We start from the raw sequence: 19,622 nt of genomic DNA on the forward strand, positions 1-19,622 counted from the left end.
TGAAAATATGTTAGGGCTAGATTTTAACATACTTGGGAGGTAATCCAGCACACTAAAATTTGCGTGTGCAAATGAATAGGTCTAATTCATAACTGCGGTTACTTAAGACTATGTAACACCACTCCAGTACATACCTAGTATGTATGGGAGAAATTGCTATTCTATATTTTTCCCCAGTAAAACCAGTACTGCAATGAAATTTTAGGGTTATTGTAGTGAATATGCATTTATGCAACTGTCTGCACAAATATTTGCAGTGAAAACCATCTAGAATATATCTCTGATTTCCATTTGCCTCCAGGTGTGCAGTAAAAGCAATGCCATGAGTGAAATCCTGGCATTAAGGAGATAGTAGTAAAACTCCTCTAAAATTGCTAGGATTTTATCCCAAATGTCCTTAATGTGAAAAATACATTACTAATGAAAAATTGCAAACAGATAATATTTGTTCATGTAATTAGTATCTCAGATGAAAGACAGAAGGTTATAATAATTCAAATGACATAACTGAAAAGTTAAATAGTTACATTCTCTTTAGACAGAACGCTTCTTAACCTGTTGTTTCTGTGGAGCACGTACCTATTCTGTTCTTATCTGATGTAGAAAAAATGAGATGGTAAACACTGCATTTTAAACTGATTTGGGGCTGCTTACATATTATTTTCTGAATATGTTAAGTTTTAAAAATATTTTAACTTTTAAATTCACAATATCTAACTAGATTTCACTCACTTGTTATAGGGTAATGCTAATAACAGCTAGGTGAGTTCATTTTATGTAATTTTATGTCATTTTCTTCTATTCCCTACTTCAGTAAGCTCTGTCATGATAAAGACAATCTTTCTACAGGTCTTGATCAAATATAATCATATGTGCAAGGGTGATTTAGATCATACAATGATGATCTAAGGATGAACAGTGAACTTTATCACAGCTTTATTGGGCAGTGTTATTTGAAAAGGAACAAACCCGTTCTTGGATATGCAGTAATAGTTTTGTTAAAAAATGATAAAAGGGCTGAAAATGGATTTGAGTATCTTCAGGCTAACAGGAATCAAAGCTAAATTTCCAGCGGGATCGATCTCCTTCTCTCTCTCTCTTTCTCAGCCAAACAGATGGCAAAATTCACACTTTAAAACAGGCAGTAAAATTACCTTCAGTGTTTGGGTCAGATAGCAGTTTGGTCCCGAATACCCAGGATCACAGATGCATTGCTCATTCAGGCAGTCTCCATGACCTCTACAGTTTTCCAGACAACCAGGGCCCAGATAGAAATTATCGATGGCCCACTGCATATCTGAGTATTTCTGGTAGAACCGAAACCTCACGGGACTAGATATAAAGGAATGAAGAAAAACAGACATATGTATAAAACAACTTTGCTCAATTGACAAAAGGTGGGTGAAACACAATACTGACTGTACTATATGTACAATATGTACTATATGTACAATATATACAATATTGTGCTATATGTACAATATGACTGTACTATCCTCCAAGCTTCCACAAGTAATATCTGGCAGTATCTGTTGAAATTGGTTTTATACGTATCCATATCTTCTTCTTCACACATGACCTACCTATGATGTATGGACGGATTCCAGACACTGCTGAAGCTGGGAAAAGCTATTCTGGCTTCTTGCAAGAGAATTTCAGTTTTGGTTATACTTCCTGAGCAGATTAGTCCAAAATATAAGAGATTTTAATTTTGCAGAAAAAGACAAACGGTTTGCATATGTGCAGACTACTGCAGACAATAAGGGTAACTTTTCCACTCAGTAAGGTCGTAAATCTACTCTCTAATTGACCACAGCTGTATGAACAGAGCAGAACATGTTGTACTGGAGCAGACTGCAGAGAAGCAAGGATAACTTTGCCGGTTGTTCAGACCAAGAGTCATGGTAAGTCTTGATTGATAGAAAATAAAATTATGCAGCATATGTGATGAATGTGAACGCTGCTAGTCTGCACTTTCCTTGAAAGAATATGAACAGGCAGACGTATCCCCTGTTGTGTTTTCCAGAAGGTACTGAATCCAAGACAAAACGAGTAGCGAATTCATACTTACTTGCCCACAAGGTTTTCAGGCAGTGAGTAAGTCACTCTTTTCCATCCTTTTGTGGGAAAGAAGACAGATGGCTGTGAAACACTCCCAGAACATTTTGGATCAGCTGGTAAACACTGAGGTACTAAGTAACTCCAGCTAACGCCAAAGTCAGTGGAATACTGCACATGGACCTGATTTTGTGCGAGTTTTTCTGAGGTTTTACATCCAACAGAAACCTAATAAAGAAGAGAGCATAAGAGCATTAAATTAGAATTGTGGTGGCGGTGGTTAGAGTTTAAAAAAATGTTTGAACCTGAAAACTGACTGCAGAATTTTGCTTGAAATGATGGCAGTAGCAGTGCTTGTATGGTACCAGTCATCTGCAGATCGCATCAATATTCCCAAGACTGAGAACAGGCACCATATTCTGAGTTTCATTTTCTTCTAGTTAGCTCACATTTCTGGATTTCCAGGTTTTGACACTTGTGCCTTATACCCCAGTACTCCATAACTAATAAAGTTAATCTCCCCTCCCACACAACCTAAGATTTGAATATTTCAGAGGAGGCCACCCAGCTCAGTTATGTTAGGCGGACTGTCTTTATGGGAGAGACGTGCAAAGGGCTCTTACAACTTCTATATATTGCTGGGTTATTTCTTTAATTTAGGTAAAGGGGTGTATGAAGGGCAGTTTGGGTGCAGGTTTGATGTAAATGCATGACAACATAGGAGTGGTGTGGACTACTTTGGAGCTGCTTTTCACTCACCACGCAGCTGTAACAAAATAAACACCTTGTATATGTGTAATATCCTTATTACATGATGTCCATACAACTGCTGTGCTGGAAGAGAAGAGCATGTCACCTCTGAGAACAGCCTGCGGTATTAGAGCTGACCAACATGGAGTAGGTGAGAAAAATGAGGATGGCCTAATAATAATGCTTTTCCCTGCAGGGAATGGCTCATGCATAGGCCTACACATCATCCTACCTCCTGAAAAATCTACTTAGACCTGGAGCAAAATGTGTTTTTGAATAATTATATTGCAGACAGAGATTTTACCTTGAACTGCATAATCCAGCCTTCTGTAGGAGTCAGGTCATGGGTGATGGCGTAGACCTCTCTGCCGTCATGGCTCCCGCAGATCATGACACCATCAGGCGAATCACAAAACCTCTCGATTGAGCAATCATCATGGAATAACCAGTGTTCATTCACTTGAAAATAAATGGCAATGTCAGTAATATACAATGACAATGCAAATTAAAGAAAACAGGGAGTAGTGTTAACCACTAAAGGTGATTCATGGCTTTATTTTTCATCCTACGTGAGAATTATTTAGTATCACTCCTGAGAATGTCAGTACCCCATCTTTCCCATGTACATATTTATTACATTTATCACATTTACTGCTCAAAGCACCTCTTACTACTCTCTTACATAAGTATTAGAGCATTTTTTTTAATGTTCAAGAAGTAAGGGTCTGGGACTTACTCAAAACATAAACTTCTGTTGCACTGGATATTACGGGAAAACTTTTTAGTGGGTGTTGCCTACATGTCTGCACAAAGGGTACCCCAGTACTGTTAGCTGTTAAGCCTTGTAAACATCCAGAAATACATCCTTTACAAAATTTAGTTGTAAAATGTAACTTAACTTTCCTGAAGAATGTTTAAAAAAGTTAGGAAATAGGAAACAAATACTCAGGTTAAGAAATCTGCTTAGAATAACCTGGCACTTTTAAATCCTTTTTTCTTTCTTTGAAGAGAAATTAATCTTCTAAGTAAATTCATGCAGTAAAAAAAGAAAAGTTACATTACATCTTTTCATTTTGCATTTTGTGAACTAAAAATGAAAGACAAGACCCCTGTAGCGATGGGATTGTCTGTGATATCTGTCACAGTGAGACAAAGATTCAGAGGCTCAGCAAGGTTTGGAAATCACTGCACTGACTTCTTGCTCTTTAATTCAGATCCACGTGAAACATTTACCTGTAGTTTTGTCTTCCACGAACATGTCGAAGGCGATCCTCCCAGTGGGACCTGCGTCGGCAGGGGAGCGCTCATGCTGTGGCAGGGGAGCGCTGCTGAAGGTGTCGAGCATCACCGTCCTCTGGTCAGCTGAGCCAGAGATCAACACGTTGTCGATAGCCCAGTCGTTCTGGTCCAGGCCATCGTGTTTAGGCTGCCACCAGCGGAAGCGTGTCCCGATGGTTTTGGCATCGTAGGGAAGGAGGATGTTCACAAAGCTGAAATAAAAAGTGGAAATTAGTTGTAGGAAAGCCACAGGAGGAGGACACTTCTCAATGCTCTGTGCTGGGTACTTTGACCAGGTCCACTCCCATTGTTTCCTATAGTATGTGGAAGTTGGGAAAGAAGGAGAAGACCGGGTGATCGAGCCTATGTTCCCCTACGGGAGATTGCTCAAACAAAAAACCTTCCTGAACACTCCCAATGTCATCCCTGGGACAGGGGCTAAGAGTGAGGTGGGAAGGGCCAGCAGCCAGGCTGTGGCATGGTTTGAGCAACGTCACGTGCTCCAAGTGTGCTTATGGGACCAAATGCAATGGTGTAGACTAGCAGGGTATGTCCATAAGGTCCTAATTAAGAGAAGTGTTAAGAAGGAGAATGTTGAAGTAAAATTAAGATTACTATTTTCAACCTGGAGCCATTCAGCAAGATAGCAATGTTCCAGCACAATTTTCTCATTTCCATTACAACAGTAGATGATAGTACACTTAAATCTCTTGTCTAATTAAAGTGCTAGTGATTTCTTGGTGTGTTCAAATGAAATAACAAACAATGGGTCCCTCCCAGTCCCATTTTCTATGAGTCTTTTAAATTAGTCAGTGAGGAAAAGGTCCACCTATATCTATGCATGATTTGAATCTCACAAATATCTGAAAATAGGGCTTGAGTGTATCCATCCTTTTGATGGATATCTGCAGAAATTCAGTTTCTCCTCTACACACCATTTTCTAACTAGTTGAAGCAATGACTTTCTGCTCTTGTCAGAAAGAAACTAGATTTCAAATGAAAGCATCTTAAAGAACAGGATGGACATCATTACAGTAGCTATTAATTTATCTTCCTGCAACCGTTTACAAATCTAGCAGACTGCTACAGACTCCCTATTACCCTTTTATTTCTGGCCTAGCAGCTGCACAAATGCTGATGCTCAAGCACATGTGCTGAGGCCATTCATACATGCTTGCAGGACTGGACAGGCTGAACTCTTAAAGATCTGACATCCAAACCACAGCAGTAATATGTCCCACAGGTTCTTATGAAACATTCAAGACCACCTTACTTTAGTACAGGAAATTATATAGGCAGAAGAAGGTGTCTACAAACCCGGGCTTGCTGAATTGATCATAGAAAATTTCCATTAAGATGTTCCAGGTGATTCCACCATTCACAGAATACTCCAGCAGCACTCCTTGGTTGCGGTTATTAGGAGTTATCAGACATCCATACATGAAATAAAACTGGATGAATTCTGCACTGGTGAGGTTCAAGTCCACTGTTACTAACATACGGCTGCAGCCCTTAAAAGCAATGAAAAAATATGTTGGCTGGCAAAACTTATGAGCATAAAAAGTGTTAGACTATGCAGTCACTATTAATGTAACTTCATGTTGTAAAACCTTCAAAACTGTACAAAATTATACTACTTATAACAAAGGTAAAGCTACAACAGAACAATAAATGTTCTTCCCTAAGGACATAATTTGAGTTATGTTGCATCTTAAAAATTCTTGTGTATTCATACATGTTGCTACTTGTACCTGCAGCTTTACAACATTCAGTGTCAAGAAGTGTATTCACCTTTCTCCTGAATACAAGTTACATAAATCCATGCCTCCAGTGTAAAACACAAGGTTTTCCAGGCAGAATTATTGAATCACTGACTATCTGCTAATGGCTCAATTTATGCAAACCGTCGAATAGCACAGCAGTTTTAGTATGTGTGTTTTCCCATAATCCCTTGCATATTTCACATTGCTTAGTCTATTAGTTAGTGATGCCTACTTAGTCCTACTGGAAGGAAGTGGAAATGTAATGCTTCTGTTAGTTTATTTTAGAAAAGTTGTGTCAGTTTGAACCTAGTTATAAATTTGCATGGAAAAGATCTACAAGCATAAGTTTTACATGTTTCTAAAATACTATTTTGTCATTTTTATAATCCCGAGGTTATCTGTAAGCAAACTGTAATTCAGCAGCAGGCTGGGTTATATACCTACGTATGTAGCTAAAACAGGAAATTTTACTCTGAGCTTACTCTGAAAAAAAACACCAATGAAATATCTGAAGGATGAGGCTACACATGGATGTATTTTCAAGGACCAAGTGCAAGTTATACATATGCAAATACCTAGTTATTAATTTACCTCTGTGGTCTGATCAGAAGCTGCACCAAACTCCAGTCTCTGGAATTTATAAGTGCTATGAGGAGGCTGTTATGAGTGAGTGGAATTCAATGTCTACATACTTGGACTGCGTTTTAATCTACCAGCTCCACCTCCAAAGGCCCCTCCACAGCTCCTTTCAGGAGGCACACACACTATATCTCACTTTCCTGGCTGCAGCGTAGCCAGGAACATGGTATCTCTTTCCCGGAGTGTTTCTGGCTGGCCCTAGACTGTAGGACCTGCCTGACCTTCAGCTAGGCGAAGGATATAAGATTTTTTTATATGTTATATGTTTAATATGTTATGCTGATATTTTTTAACACCTTGCTATTTATTTAACTTTTTAAATCAGTCCCATTTATACTGTCTGGAGTGAGTTGGCCCCTGTGCTGAACACACACCCCGCTGAAGTGAAGAGCCATCCCAGAGGCTACCGCCCCGCAGACCGTGCTCAGTTTGCCCCCGTTCACTGTCAGCCAGTTCTGGTTCGACGGCGAGCGATTGAAGTTATCTTTCAGTTGTGTCGGAAGGGGGGTCTCTGGCTCATCGCAGTACAGCCCACCCCAGTGCTCATCGCAGCTGCAGAGGAAAACAAATGCAAAATTGAGCTGGCAAAGGCTCTGCATGGAGGTTTAATCAGTGCCATGTTATTCCACATTAAGGTGCCATCTTATTCCGCGTAGAGGCTGTCTGCATCATTTACTAGCGCACAACTGGTATATGCGGGTTGCAAACATCTGCCACTTCTTTTTGTAGTTAATATGAAACAAAAATGACTTTAGGAAGGCTAGTATTATGTATCATTCAAGCTGCTAATACAGAGTACACTCCAGCACAGAGTAAAATCAGTAAAATACATTGTACTTGGATAGATAAACCTAAGAGAATGTGCCAAGCCTAAGAATGTCCTGCTAATGTTAAATTTTAAGTAAGAAGTTTATATAAAATTTTAGTGGATGGGTACTTTCCTGTTGTTTCTTCATATAGTCCCCCTTTTTATTTCTCCTCTGAAAAACCTTCTTATAATGTGTCAAAGATTGGATAACAGCATGGAAATGTGTTCTGCTACTATGCAGATTTCCCCAGGGAGATTGTGCCTTGGTACTTCCGTGCTGTCAGGATAGAGGACAACGCAATAATATGTCTATTCTGCAGCAGAATATATTTCTAACAAACATAGTCACAGCACAATTATACAACCATTCTCCCATTTCTGTTGCCATTTGTGGCTGGAAAAAAGCAATACATCCATCTGGAAGGTATTTCTCTGTTGCCAGACAGACAAGTCTGGGGAGATCTGGTTGTTGTTTGTTAGCTTTGCAGGGCTCTATGTGTGCTGTTATACAGACAGTTTGAGGATCAAGCCCGTTTGCCTCCACCGGCAAACCCTACCATGGAGCAGAGGCAGCAGGCCATCAAGCCAACACCAGTCCCAAGGCAAAATCTGGCCTTGGGAAGAACTGGCGTATATCCTCCTGCTTAGTGGACGCGTCCCACCTCCAGCCCAGGTCCTCTGCGCCCAGTGCCAGGACGAGGGCACGGGGACGCAGCATGAAACCCCTCGGGAATAAGGATGACATCTTCTGGGAAGCTCCAGGACTGTACATCCCTAGAGGGGTGTGCAAACTCAAGGGTACCCTTCTCCCTACCTGGTGGGAGGGGAGCAAAGATGCAGCATAGGCAACAGCAGAGGCGATGCATTGCCACTGCGGAAAGGACCGGCAGCATCGCCCACAACGTGCGAACAGGCAGAGGTCTGGCAGAGCCAACCCCTGCACTTACCCTTCCTCTTGTTATTTCTATTCCCAAGTGGTCCCGGTACCCTGCTCAATTTTAACAGCAAAATCCACCTTCCTTTTAAAAGTTGTATCAAAGTCTTTCCCGCAAGTTCGTTAAAATAACAGCGGAGGGGTGAAATGCCACAGCACTGGGCAGGACAGGGAACAAATGGCACTTACACACAGTTGTCTTGTGCGCACTTCCCATGGCCGCTGCACATGTCTATGCAGCCATCCCCAATGTAGACATTATCGATTGCCCATGTTTGCTGCTTATCGAAAGGAGCAGGCTGGTGCCAGCGGAAACGAGTTGCTTGAGACCTTTTGGAGAGAAAGAAAAACAGAAAGGTAATATTTCTAGCTAAGCTAATCTTTATTGTGACTGAAAGGAAATGTCAATCTTGAAGCTGGACTGCTCCTGGAAGATTTGTTTGATATCAGCACAACCCAGGGCTGATTCCTGACAATGACAAGGTCCCTGAAAAGCCAAGAACAGGGTGCCCATATTTTGAGAGCAGGACAAAGCACGGGTGCTCGGTAGCATGCTGAGAGTGCGGGAGGTGGGAAAGGGATCGCTGGTGAGAGCAAAGCAAGTGGGCTGTGGTTGGTGCAGTGGAGAAGAGGGTAGGAAGAAGGTGGTATGCCCAAAGGGAAGCTCAGACCAGTCATAACCACATTCCAGCAGAAATCCAAACTTGAGGGATAGCTGTGAGCTGGATCAAGCCAGAATCACCCAAATCCTCGAAGTTTCACCCTGAGCCTGAGTTTTATTGCTTCAGTCCAAGTCAACAAATTAACACAACTTTTTCTCTATGAATTCTCCCAACTACACTTAGGTAAGAGCAGCTCTAGGGAATGGGTTGGCTCCTAGGCAAGATGCTGCCATTTATAAATCTACAGGGGACAGGTGAGAGCGCCCGTGCCGGGCTTGTGGCGTGACCCTGGTTTTGCAGTTTCCTCCCTCCCCTCCATCCATGGCATGGCTGGAAATGTTAAGAAATGATCTACGGTGTGATCCTGGCTCCTTTCAGTAAATCATTTTCATTTTGTTGATTAAAGGGGGCCTAGATCCCTATTCAAACACCTTGCTTTGATGTAGCTATATGTGAATTAAGTGTCTCAGCTCCCAAGATAGATGATGAAAACCTAGCTGAAACAGTCAGGGGACACCAAATAGCTATTCAGCTCACGCAGCAGTAGACACCTATATTTGAATAGCTGCGAGTAGATTAATTTCTGTAACTTATAAAAAATACAATTTTAAATTCAAGCTAGTCCATGTTTTGCTGTACAGCACTAGATGGCAGCATTAAACTTTGTGTAGTCTGTTTTCTTTTGAAACTCAAAGAGAAATTACAGTTATTGTAAAAACCAAAGCAAATAAACAGCAAAATCTCCAAAATTCATTCAGTGTAAAAATAGACTTTTTATGGTAAGGTCAATGTTATCCTATGAATTATTTCTTTACAAACTTGTTACATGAGGTGAATGAATAACAAGTTTATCCAAAGAGAAATCTACTGTTGTGCTGTCTAGCTGCTCACCAAATAGCATTTTTAAAAGAAATGCATAAATTGTGAGGAAGTCCTTTAGGAATAAAGACAAGCACCTATATCTTACACTGCCCGCTTTAGGTGTGGTGCTTCACTAACAATTTATGGAGCTGATGCTCCTGGGAGAAGCTTTGTATTTGCATTTGCATTTTAAAATCAGCTCTGAGTCTAAGTTAAAACTAAGTGTTCATTGCCTTCTACAGGCCAGAGGTTAGATAGCACTCTGGGGTACATGAGCCCTAAAAGGCTACGTAAGTATGGGTGCTGTGCACCAGGCCAAGCTATTGCCTATGTAGCCTGCATGTCCCTAAAACATGGCACAAACAATTGGAGAGACACACCTGCTATTACACAGCTTGAAATAATAAAGCAGCATAAAAATTATATCACATCTAGACTAAAGGGCCGATTAGCTGCACTATTCCTTATTCTAAAGCTTAACATCTCCCTTGCTTGTGAGCTAAGGTTGTAATAGCCTCTCTCATGCAATCCCTATCTTAATATATTTGGGAAATGGTAATACTTGAGCCAACAAATATAGTTATTGGGTTGGACAGAAGAGCAATCTTTGCCTCAGCAGGGCATCAGACTTCTTTTGACAGATACTGCTCAAAAAACTTTTCAGTCTTAAAATCACAGTTATTTATAAGCCTGAGTTTATCTCGGGTGGTAGGTTTCTTTCAGGTCCAAATTCAATTGGTTTGGAACATCAACCCCAGTCCTGATTTATCCTATTCAGCCCCAGAAAGCCCCTCCTGAACACAAATTTACAGACTTTATACAAGAACCGTTGGGGTAATGGATTTTGCAGACAATATGTAGTGAAGCAGTACAAAAGAGGCAGCAGAAGAGATCAATGCTGGGAACAAGTCCTAAAAAAGTACTATTACTTGACATGAAGCACTGCACTGAAGATAGGGAAGAGTCTAGATGTCCCAAATGATTAGTAATAGAAGATAGACTTTTCCACTACTAGTTTTGAAACGTGTGGCAACTGTACAGGCGCTCTCAGTACAATTACTAAAAAATAAAGGTCTCCGTTTCCAAACTTGTATGTGCATTAGCTGGCATCTTTCATAACAACCTTCCCAAACAGGCATAGGCTCTGCCTGCGCTGTGGTACTTTGTGCCTGCAGTTAGCTCAGCATATGTCTATGTGAGGAGATTGGGCTCAGCAATAGGAGCAAAGCTGTAGAGTCAAGTTGTGCTGAGAGCCTGACGTCCATGCTCCCTGTGTTTGCAGGGCTTTATTTTGGGCTAGCTCTGCGCCAGCTTTATCAGGTATGACTGCGCGGGGGACAGTCACAGCTATCACTGCAAAACAGCACATCAAGAAGGACGCAAACTGGAAGGCTGAACTACCCAGTTGTCCCTAGATGGATCTTTTTGACAAACAAAACAAAAATCCAGCAGTTTTCAGGGCATTGTAGGGAACTGTATGGCAGCACTCCCAATAGCACTGTCTGTCCCAAACAGCTCCTTTCACTGCAACCTCCCAACAAATCCCACAATTTTTCTTCCCTCAAAGACAAAAAAATGTAGGAAAAGGAAGAGAGGGTGAAAATGGGGCATGTGTAAAAACAATGACGAGAGCATCAAAGCTGAGAGAGACACAAAGGATACAAGGAATGCACAGAAAAACAAGAAGCCTGAAAAGTGCTACATTTAAAACACCAGCTCATAGCCAACAACAGCAAGCACAGGGTGCAGTGGGGATTCAGCCAGTCCAATTAGCCATCAGAACAACCAGAATTTAGTGAGGCTGACGATAACATGAGAGTCTTTAAAAAGTTCCCCGTCCCTCCCCAGGACAAGACGGACAAGAATTTCCTATCTTTAAATAACTAAGAAAAGTAAATGCACATAGTAGCTTTGCAATTTTTATGCAAAGCAGGATGGGGCTTCATTTACTTACACTTATTTCTTGCTGTATACATGGACCAAACAAAAATGGCAAGGTACAACTATTTTAATGCTATAATGTATCATGCCTCAGTACAGTTATGCATTTAGATATACTCTGCAGAAAACCAGAGAGAGATACCTAGTATAGGGAGGCAGAGGCAAAGTAACCCGGGTCCACTTGTTGAAAGTGTCTGAAATGAGAATCCTCTGGAGATGGTACTTGTTGCATTCCACGTTAGTGGGAAGACAGTCTCTCAAAATCGGGTGCCAGGTCAGCCCAAGGTCCACTGAATATTCCAGTTCAATAGCTAAGGGTGGAAAGATGGTTAGTTACTTAATTTAGAGACTTACATCCATAGGTCTACAATAAACTGGTAACCCCAGAGAGTGTTAGTCACAAGTCTACGCTGACAAAATAACCGCTCAAAACTTTTCAAACCCTTGTGTCAGAAGCGCAAAGCTACCCCTTTTGGTGGCAGTGCTGGAGGATACGTTACATGTTGCTGAGCAGGTATAGCTCAGGAGAAGGCTGCAGTACACCTCCGCATCTGCCACCTAACTCAAGGGACCACAGGTGCAAAGGCAAAGTCATCTGTCAAGTCACCAGGATTAAGTCAAGCCAATTTCTGTAGCTGCAGCATGCAAGACAGTGATGCGACAGCATCATGACCAGCACCTTTATTTTGTTTTTCAGGCTGAAGGATGAGATTCAGCTGGATGTAGTCATTGCGTAAGGCAGAGCAACACTCAAATTCAAACTTTTGGCTCTGTCACAAGATGGTTTAGTCACTCTTCCACCCCCCTCCAGACCAGCTCATTTCATTATCCAGCATAAACAATTTTAAATTGCTAGTGAGCTTGTTTTCATTCAAACACAGTCTAGCCCCATTAAACTAATGTATTCATTTCTCAAAAATCAGCATTTTCATTGTTTTGATGTTTATGGCTTATAAACTTTTATTATGAAAAATAAAGGTTAGTCAAGCTCACTAAATACTTCAAGTTAAACTTTTATGCAGCCATTAAAAAGTAAATAATAATAGGCACAGAACTATAACTTGAAGTAAATGTTCCAGCTGCCAGGCATTCTGGCTGTGTAAAACGTGGAGCGTGGTTGCAGTGACAGGGGTGGTAAATCTGCGGTCTTTTTTGATTACTACAGACCCATTTCTTCTACCCTCATGCACAGAGAATGACCCTTAATCACCCAGCCAGTCCTACTTGATGTCTAAGCATAGAAGACACTACTATAGAAATACAAGGACAAGTGGATGCAAACAAGAGTAAGTGAGCTTTTAGTGTTAAATCTCCATCACCAAAATGAAATGCTTTGCTCATCATGACTGGAAGCATGATTATGTAGTGTCCTGCCTAATTTAATACTAAGATAATGGTAAGTGTAGTAGACAAAGAAACAAAAGAAGAAGGAACTGTTTCTTTGCCAGTATATAGCTAAGCTGCCAAAACACTTTTAAACTTAGCAGAGATGACCTTAGGATGCCGCAGTCTTTTTAATACCAAAAGAAAAAAATATTGTTAAGCCTGTGAGTAAAATATCTCAGTTACTTCCATTGGCTTCAGAATAGCAAAATCAGAGAAGCCACTTCTGGGACTTCATGTAAAACCTTTTTCCATTTTTATGCAGAATTCTAGAGGAACAGTCAGCAACCACTCAATTAACGCATGCTACATGCTGTAACATATTGTATTCTCCTCATAAAAAAAAAATCTATACCCCAAAACCCTACGCTAAAATAATGCAATTTAACATGTACAAACAAGCATTCAAAAGCTAGGAAGACCTATTTCTCATGCATCTTAAAATTCACATAATGAACCAATTTTTAATTTCCATGTGATGTGTATTGAGAGCAGAGCATGTTTTTATTTAATTGTGTATATGTATGTATATGTCTATATGTGTATATATACACATACACATATAAAAGCATGCTCTGCACTGAATACACATCATATGGAAAAAAGGAAGCTAGGTAATTAAAAATTACATCATTATGTGTATATGTATATGCACACATTCATACACGCATACATACATACATATATACATGTTTATTATTTGATATGGATGATATAAATTTTTGCAGTTGATGCTGACTTAGCATGTGTCAGATGTATGCTGATATAAATGATTTCTTAGTTATACAGGTGCAAGTGAGATCTGAACTGAGACTTACTTCACTGAAAATGCAAAACCACAAAGCAAGAAACGTATGCTGGAAACACCCGGCTGCTTATTATTAGAACCACAACATCACCCCAAGCAGTGGATACCGTATACTGGTAAATGGATTTGAGTAAGACAGCTGTTAGTCTTTTTCTTAAATGAACTGAACTGCAACTTAAGTGCTCGGAGGGAATAATATAGTTTAGTTTATCTTAGGCTTCAGACACCTAGAATAAAAAAGTTGATATTACAATTCCTAACAGAAACATGCAGCTTTCTTTTGTTTCTCAGTTCTTGTTACGATGAATAATGGAACCAGAAAACAAGTAAACTTTGCTGTGCAGGAGAGGAAGAGGAAGGGCAGGATTTACTAAGAAGTTGTTACCATAACAGGAGTCCGTGACAGAGCAGGAAGCTGCAAAATCTATTTGCAAGAAAGAGTCTTCGTTGACAACGATGTCAGTGGTGACAACATAGCGGGTGCTAGCTTTCTCAATGAACACTAGAGCATCCCCAGTAGAGCCACAGACTGGCATCTTTGTTCCACCAGGATGGAGCAGCCACTTTCTACTATCCAGTGTGGTGAAATCATCTTCTAATACTGTGTTGCCAGAGATGTTTCCTCCAATAAGAATCTGAAACATTAGGAAAGGACTTGTTATTGAAAAGAAAAATTGTCTAGAAGTCTTCACAAACATACAAGTGCCATGGCATCCTGGAGGGGGAAGAGATTTACCCATCTATGCATATATATTCTGCTGGTCCAAAATGGACAAATTTACTTTGTAAAGAGTTTAGGTTATGAGGAAGGGGAATATCTTTTTCCTATAAAGGGGTCCTAAAGAGATCGGCTCAGCTATACAAATCTAAAGTTCAGGGAGGTGAACTCCATCCTGGATGAAGTAAAACTGCTCACAAAAATAAATGTTGGTAGGAGCAAAGTGATTACACTGTCATTTTTCCTACTGACTGTTCAGCTCTACTATAATCTGGTGCACTACTATCAGATTGCATCTGCTGATAGAACTGGGGAAATAGTCTCTGTTTTGTCATTGACTGTAAACCATCAGCATTTTACTATTTAACAGCAAACAAGATAGAATTAATTTTCATTTATTGTTCTGAATTCAGTTCCTAATTGTTCTGAACTAATATAACTACATTCAATGAAGATACAGGAATGAAAGAATGAGGATTTTTTCATTTTTAAATGGAGGGATGGGAAGTAAAATTTTGTAACCACATCATTAAACGTGTCTGGGAGTTCGGTTTCTGGGTTTCTCCTAAGGACCTGAACTAACTCCTTTAGAAAAACATTCATAAATATTTAAGCAAGTTTAACTTGGGACAGCCCAACAACACTACTTAGAGTGCAATCACTCCAGTGGGGTTTCTTGAGATTTGTACCAAGTCGTACAAAACAATATAATAATCTTTATAGAAACAAATCCCAAATATGAAGCAAAACTTTGTTTTCAAAGTTAGAAGATGTATCTAGATCGATGATTATCTGTAGTTTTTCCTATTACATTCTACCAAGTCAATTACATATTTGGATAGATTTTAAATGAAGGTTTTTGAAGTTTGAACTCAGACTTGCATGTTGCATGGTAAGGCCTTCTGCAATGTGAACCTGTGGCTCTACCCATGTATGGGACTTTCCATAGCTTTCCATAGCTCCAAAATGGGCATTCAGTACCCTGCATGGAAATGGTGCATTAAAAACACAAGATTAGCAAAGAGTAATTGTGCTCTATTATTTTGCTAGATTATTATAATTCTGGAATATCTTTATACAAAGCATTTTTGCTTGACTCAGTGAAATGACATATGCCAACAAAAGGGAAACATTAGTACTGAAAACAGTCTAAAGTTTAAAAGAAAAAACAACCCAGAGGATTCCTTACCTGGTCGATTACCCAGGGACTGTAGAAATGCCCGTTCTCAGATGGTTGCCACCAGCGAAGCCGAGTGGAGCTGGAACGGGCCTTCAAGGGAATTTCCAGGGCGATGTATCGTCCCACGTTGCTGGAGTTACTGAAGAGGAATTCCTGGAGAAGGCTCCATGTGAGGCCCCCATTGAGCGAATACTGCAGCAGCACAGGCTGGCTCCTGGGGTCTGGCACCCCCTTGCCGCATCCCAGTCTCACGAAGAACTGCACAAATCTAACAGGGGAAGCAATTACTGGAAAGACTGCTTTTCCACAACATCCTAGATAACCAACTAGGGCGACTTGGAATTTGCCTATTGACTAGCCCCGTGATTTCTTGCTGTAAGAGTCAGCTTTAGGAGATCTTATGATTTCCTTTTCAAAGCCTCCAGAATATAAGTAGACAGACAGGTGGGATGACAAAAATTCATTTTGCCTGTGTGGTAGTTTGCCAGGCAGAAGAGGCTGAACAAAGCTGGTCATTTATGTTTGGAGCTTTTGTCTGCGTAGCAGATGGTGTTGCAAATATCAGAAACATAATCCTGGGTGAAATTTTTATCCCTGTAGCCCATGAGTACAGATTTTAGTGGCAGAAAAGCAACGGTGCCCTAAGTAGATCATAATTTGCTATGAATTTGCTGAAATGCTTAAATTCAAAATAAGCATCCTGGTTTTCCATTGGCATAAACTAGAGAAAATCTGGACAGGAGAACAAAGCATGTTTCACTTTCAGGGATCGTTTTGTCCATTTAGTCAGCCTGGGAAATTTGTCTAAATCACACTGCTTAAATGTGCCGGCTTCCCTGAAGCCAGCCCAAGCCACCCAGGGACACCAGCGCTTTCATCCCCCATTTAATTGGCTTCTCCAAAGCAGCACAATAGACTTGTATCAAACTGCGAAATTCTTCCTGTTAGCTGATGCTCATAAATAGCTCTACTAGGCACTTGAAGTGGAGGGAGTCGCTGCTGTAATGGTATTTACCTATGGGACTTGCAGGGATATTACAAGTATTAATTCATATTTGCACAGCTTTTGCAGAGCTTTAGAGTGTCGTATCTGTTCTAATTATTATTGCATTAGTGCTGCCTGGCTCATGGTTAAATGAAACGGCGCAAAAGAAGTTTTGTATCAAAAGTCTTGCTCTGGTTTGATCTGCAGGTAGATCCTCTGGGAGTGGAGGCTGCAGAGGTGCTGGGCAGACAAAGCTTCAATAAAACACCAGACCTGCAAGTCAATTAATTCTAGTCCTCGCTGCGACTCATGGTTCCTCTTGCTACTATATATAACTTCTTTGGCTATAGATTATATCCACCTCCACGTCCCAGATGTAACATACTGCTTGTGCTGTAAAGGAGCACTGGGGACCCTCATGGATCAACATATCAACCGTAATGGATTGGATTCACTGCTGGCAAGTCTTTGTGCCTCCTCAGATTTACTCCGACATACACCACATAATTCAAAGGAAATAAGCCCAGGTGACCTTGTCTCTGTTGAATCTGCTCTCTGTGGATTGCTATTCTTTTGTCTGAATTTTTACTAATATAGTAACAATCCACTCAAATATAGGTAACATAATGTTTAGCAGATTAAAAAGTTAAGTCATTTTAAATATCTCTCTTCTCATCCCACAGATATTTTGCAAAGGCTCTGCCTATTTTGAAATGGAAAAACAAAGTTTTTCTGTAGATCTAGTAACACCAAAATGTGTGGCTGTTCTTCTAGTAATTCACAATTGAAAGGATTTGATCAGATGCGATACCTAAAATATGCTGTCCCTACCGATATTTCATGCTCTGCAGTTTCAGCTACTGGTATCACCATGATGGCGATATACTGTACCCTGTATTAAATTCTTTAAAATAGAGATGTGACGGGAGTGGATAGTGGATTGCAGAGTCCACTCACAATCCCCAGGTGCTGAGTATGGCTTGCAGCACCGACACCACTGCTCGCCTGTGTACTTCAGGGGGTCTCAGAAGAAAAGGGGAGGTTTTAATTTGACTACTGAGTCTAGTACCCTTTAAAAGATCTATTAGAAACGCTGATTCTCATCATTCCTGGCATAAATTGAAACCTCTCCCCAGATCTGTTGTGCTTTGCAGGTGGCCGATAGAGTCAGCCTGGAAAAACCCACTGCAATTACTTTAGGTTGCTAAAGAGCAGTCCCTAGCAACGCTGTTGCAGTCTGCCTTGCTGTTCAGAATAGAGCATACAGTTATTTGTTGATAACTCTTATTTTTCATAAGCATATACAAGAAATTAAACATACTGCTTTGTTTTCCTTTTACTAAGACAGAAGTCATTTATCTCCACATAACACCTGGAGGTCAATATATGCAAATCCAGCTACAGACTATCATGGGGAAGAGATAAATGATGGTTCTTTGAACACGAGCAATAGGGAAAACATGTCATTTAGTCTAATGGACCAACTTACAAGATCTCTTGTACCTTTTGTTAAGCAATCTTGTAATTTCAGAACCGTCTAGGAAATCAAATTAGTGCAGAGTATTGATGTTTGTGTTTACCAAGTTCTGAAGAAAGTTTGCTGTGAGTAATCTCACAAATTCAGTACAAGGACCTCTAATATTACACCTCACTGAGGGTTAACTAATTGCTTATCTAAAAAATACAATGGTTAGAAATTAGGCATCTTTATTGACCATGAGGCTCTGCAATTAAACCATTATTTAAAGATTCAATGCTAATGAAGACAAGTCAAAAAAGAGATAAAGTTCCTGTTAAAGCGTTTCCCACAGAACATTAGAGAGGAGTAGGGTGTTTACAAGAGACCAGTGGAGAAAAGTCTTTGAGAAAATGCAGTCTCTCCAAAGTAATAATATAAGGATATAAGCTAAGATACTGAATAAATTAGAATACAATGCCTATTTGTCAGCATGCATGCAGTTAGGATGTGGTTTAATATATATTAGTGTAATTTTTTTTAATATGCCTTGCTTGCCATGTCTTACTCATCAAATATCTCTTCTGCAGGCCGTAATGATACAACATAATCTCTAAATACACTAAAAATATTTGTTTTTCAATTGCTGTGCTCAGTGTAGCTGGTGACAGCTTGATGGGAATTTCTCAGTGAATTATTGGAAACAAATGTGCACAATAAGAAGAAAGCAAGCTTCAGAAATGAAAGAATTATGAGATGATGAATGTAAGAGTTGTACTGGCAGCAGATACTTCTGTTTCAGCAATGGCTCGTGATACACCAAATGGTAAGACAAGCAGAGCATGTGACATGCAATCGACTTTTCATGTTATGCATTTAGGAAATAAAAACTTTCATAAACTACTGAAGGTGTGGCATCAGATCCTGGAGTTCTTATTCAAGGGAAAAAGTAACATTTAAATGGTCAATCCCATTGAAGTTCAAGGGAAATTTAATTTAAAATGGTAACAGTGGTTAAAATGGAATATTTGCTAGAGTAAGGACCACAGAATATATCAGCTTGCCTTTACCACAGAAGTATCGCATATGTATTACTCTTCAGTATATTATTTCTTCAGTGAAATCTGGAAAGAATTTTAAAACTGTGTTACCTGGCTTGTGACAAATCTAGGTCTCGAGTCATCAGCATACGTAAGCCTTCTTCATTAAAGAAAAGGTTGTTTCCTCCAGACATGATACCACATTTCCTTGATGGCTTTCCACCGCTCACAAGCAGGAATCTATCAGACTCCAGCTGACCTGAATACACAGTAAATACATATTTATGATTTACTCTGAAGTGCTCTGACTGCAAGAGTACTATTTCCAGAGGAAGAGAGCTGAAGTAAACATTACATG

The 19,622-nt window shown here is 40.1% G+C and overlaps 1 protein-coding gene across 2 annotated transcripts in view; it reads right to left on the minus strand.

Annotated features, from left to right (window-relative positions):
- Nucleotides 1-19,622, minus strand: part of RELN (reelin) — a 300,351-nt gene that overhangs the window by 20,592 nt on the left and 260,137 nt on the right. For both annotated transcript variants that reach the window (XM_076328234.1, XM_076328227.1), the window contains exons 43-53: nucleotides 19,376-19,523; nucleotides 15,793-16,051; nucleotides 14,271-14,520; nucleotides 11,837-12,005; nucleotides 8,420-8,560; nucleotides 6,863-7,040; nucleotides 5,404-5,597; nucleotides 4,042-4,298; nucleotides 3,113-3,267; nucleotides 2,072-2,286; nucleotides 1,155-1,332 (exon numbers count right to left, since the gene is read on the minus strand). In XM_076328234.1, the coding sequence (XP_076184349.1) occupies nucleotides 1,155-1,332; nucleotides 2,072-2,286; nucleotides 3,113-3,267; nucleotides 4,042-4,298; nucleotides 5,404-5,597; nucleotides 6,863-7,040; nucleotides 8,420-8,560; nucleotides 11,837-12,005; nucleotides 14,271-14,520; nucleotides 15,793-16,051; nucleotides 19,376-19,523 (2,144 nt within the window). The remainder of the gene's footprint in view (nucleotides 1-1,154; nucleotides 1,333-2,071; nucleotides 2,287-3,112; nucleotides 3,268-4,041; nucleotides 4,299-5,403; nucleotides 5,598-6,862; nucleotides 7,041-8,419; nucleotides 8,561-11,836; nucleotides 12,006-14,270; nucleotides 14,521-15,792; nucleotides 16,052-19,375; nucleotides 19,524-19,622) is intronic.

This window comes from Aptenodytes patagonicus, chromosome 1 (assembly GCF_965638725.1).
Source record: "Aptenodytes patagonicus chromosome 1, bAptPat1.pri.cur, whole genome shotgun sequence".
Lineage (NCBI taxonomy): Eukaryota > Metazoa > Chordata > Aves > Sphenisciformes > Spheniscidae > Aptenodytes > Aptenodytes patagonicus.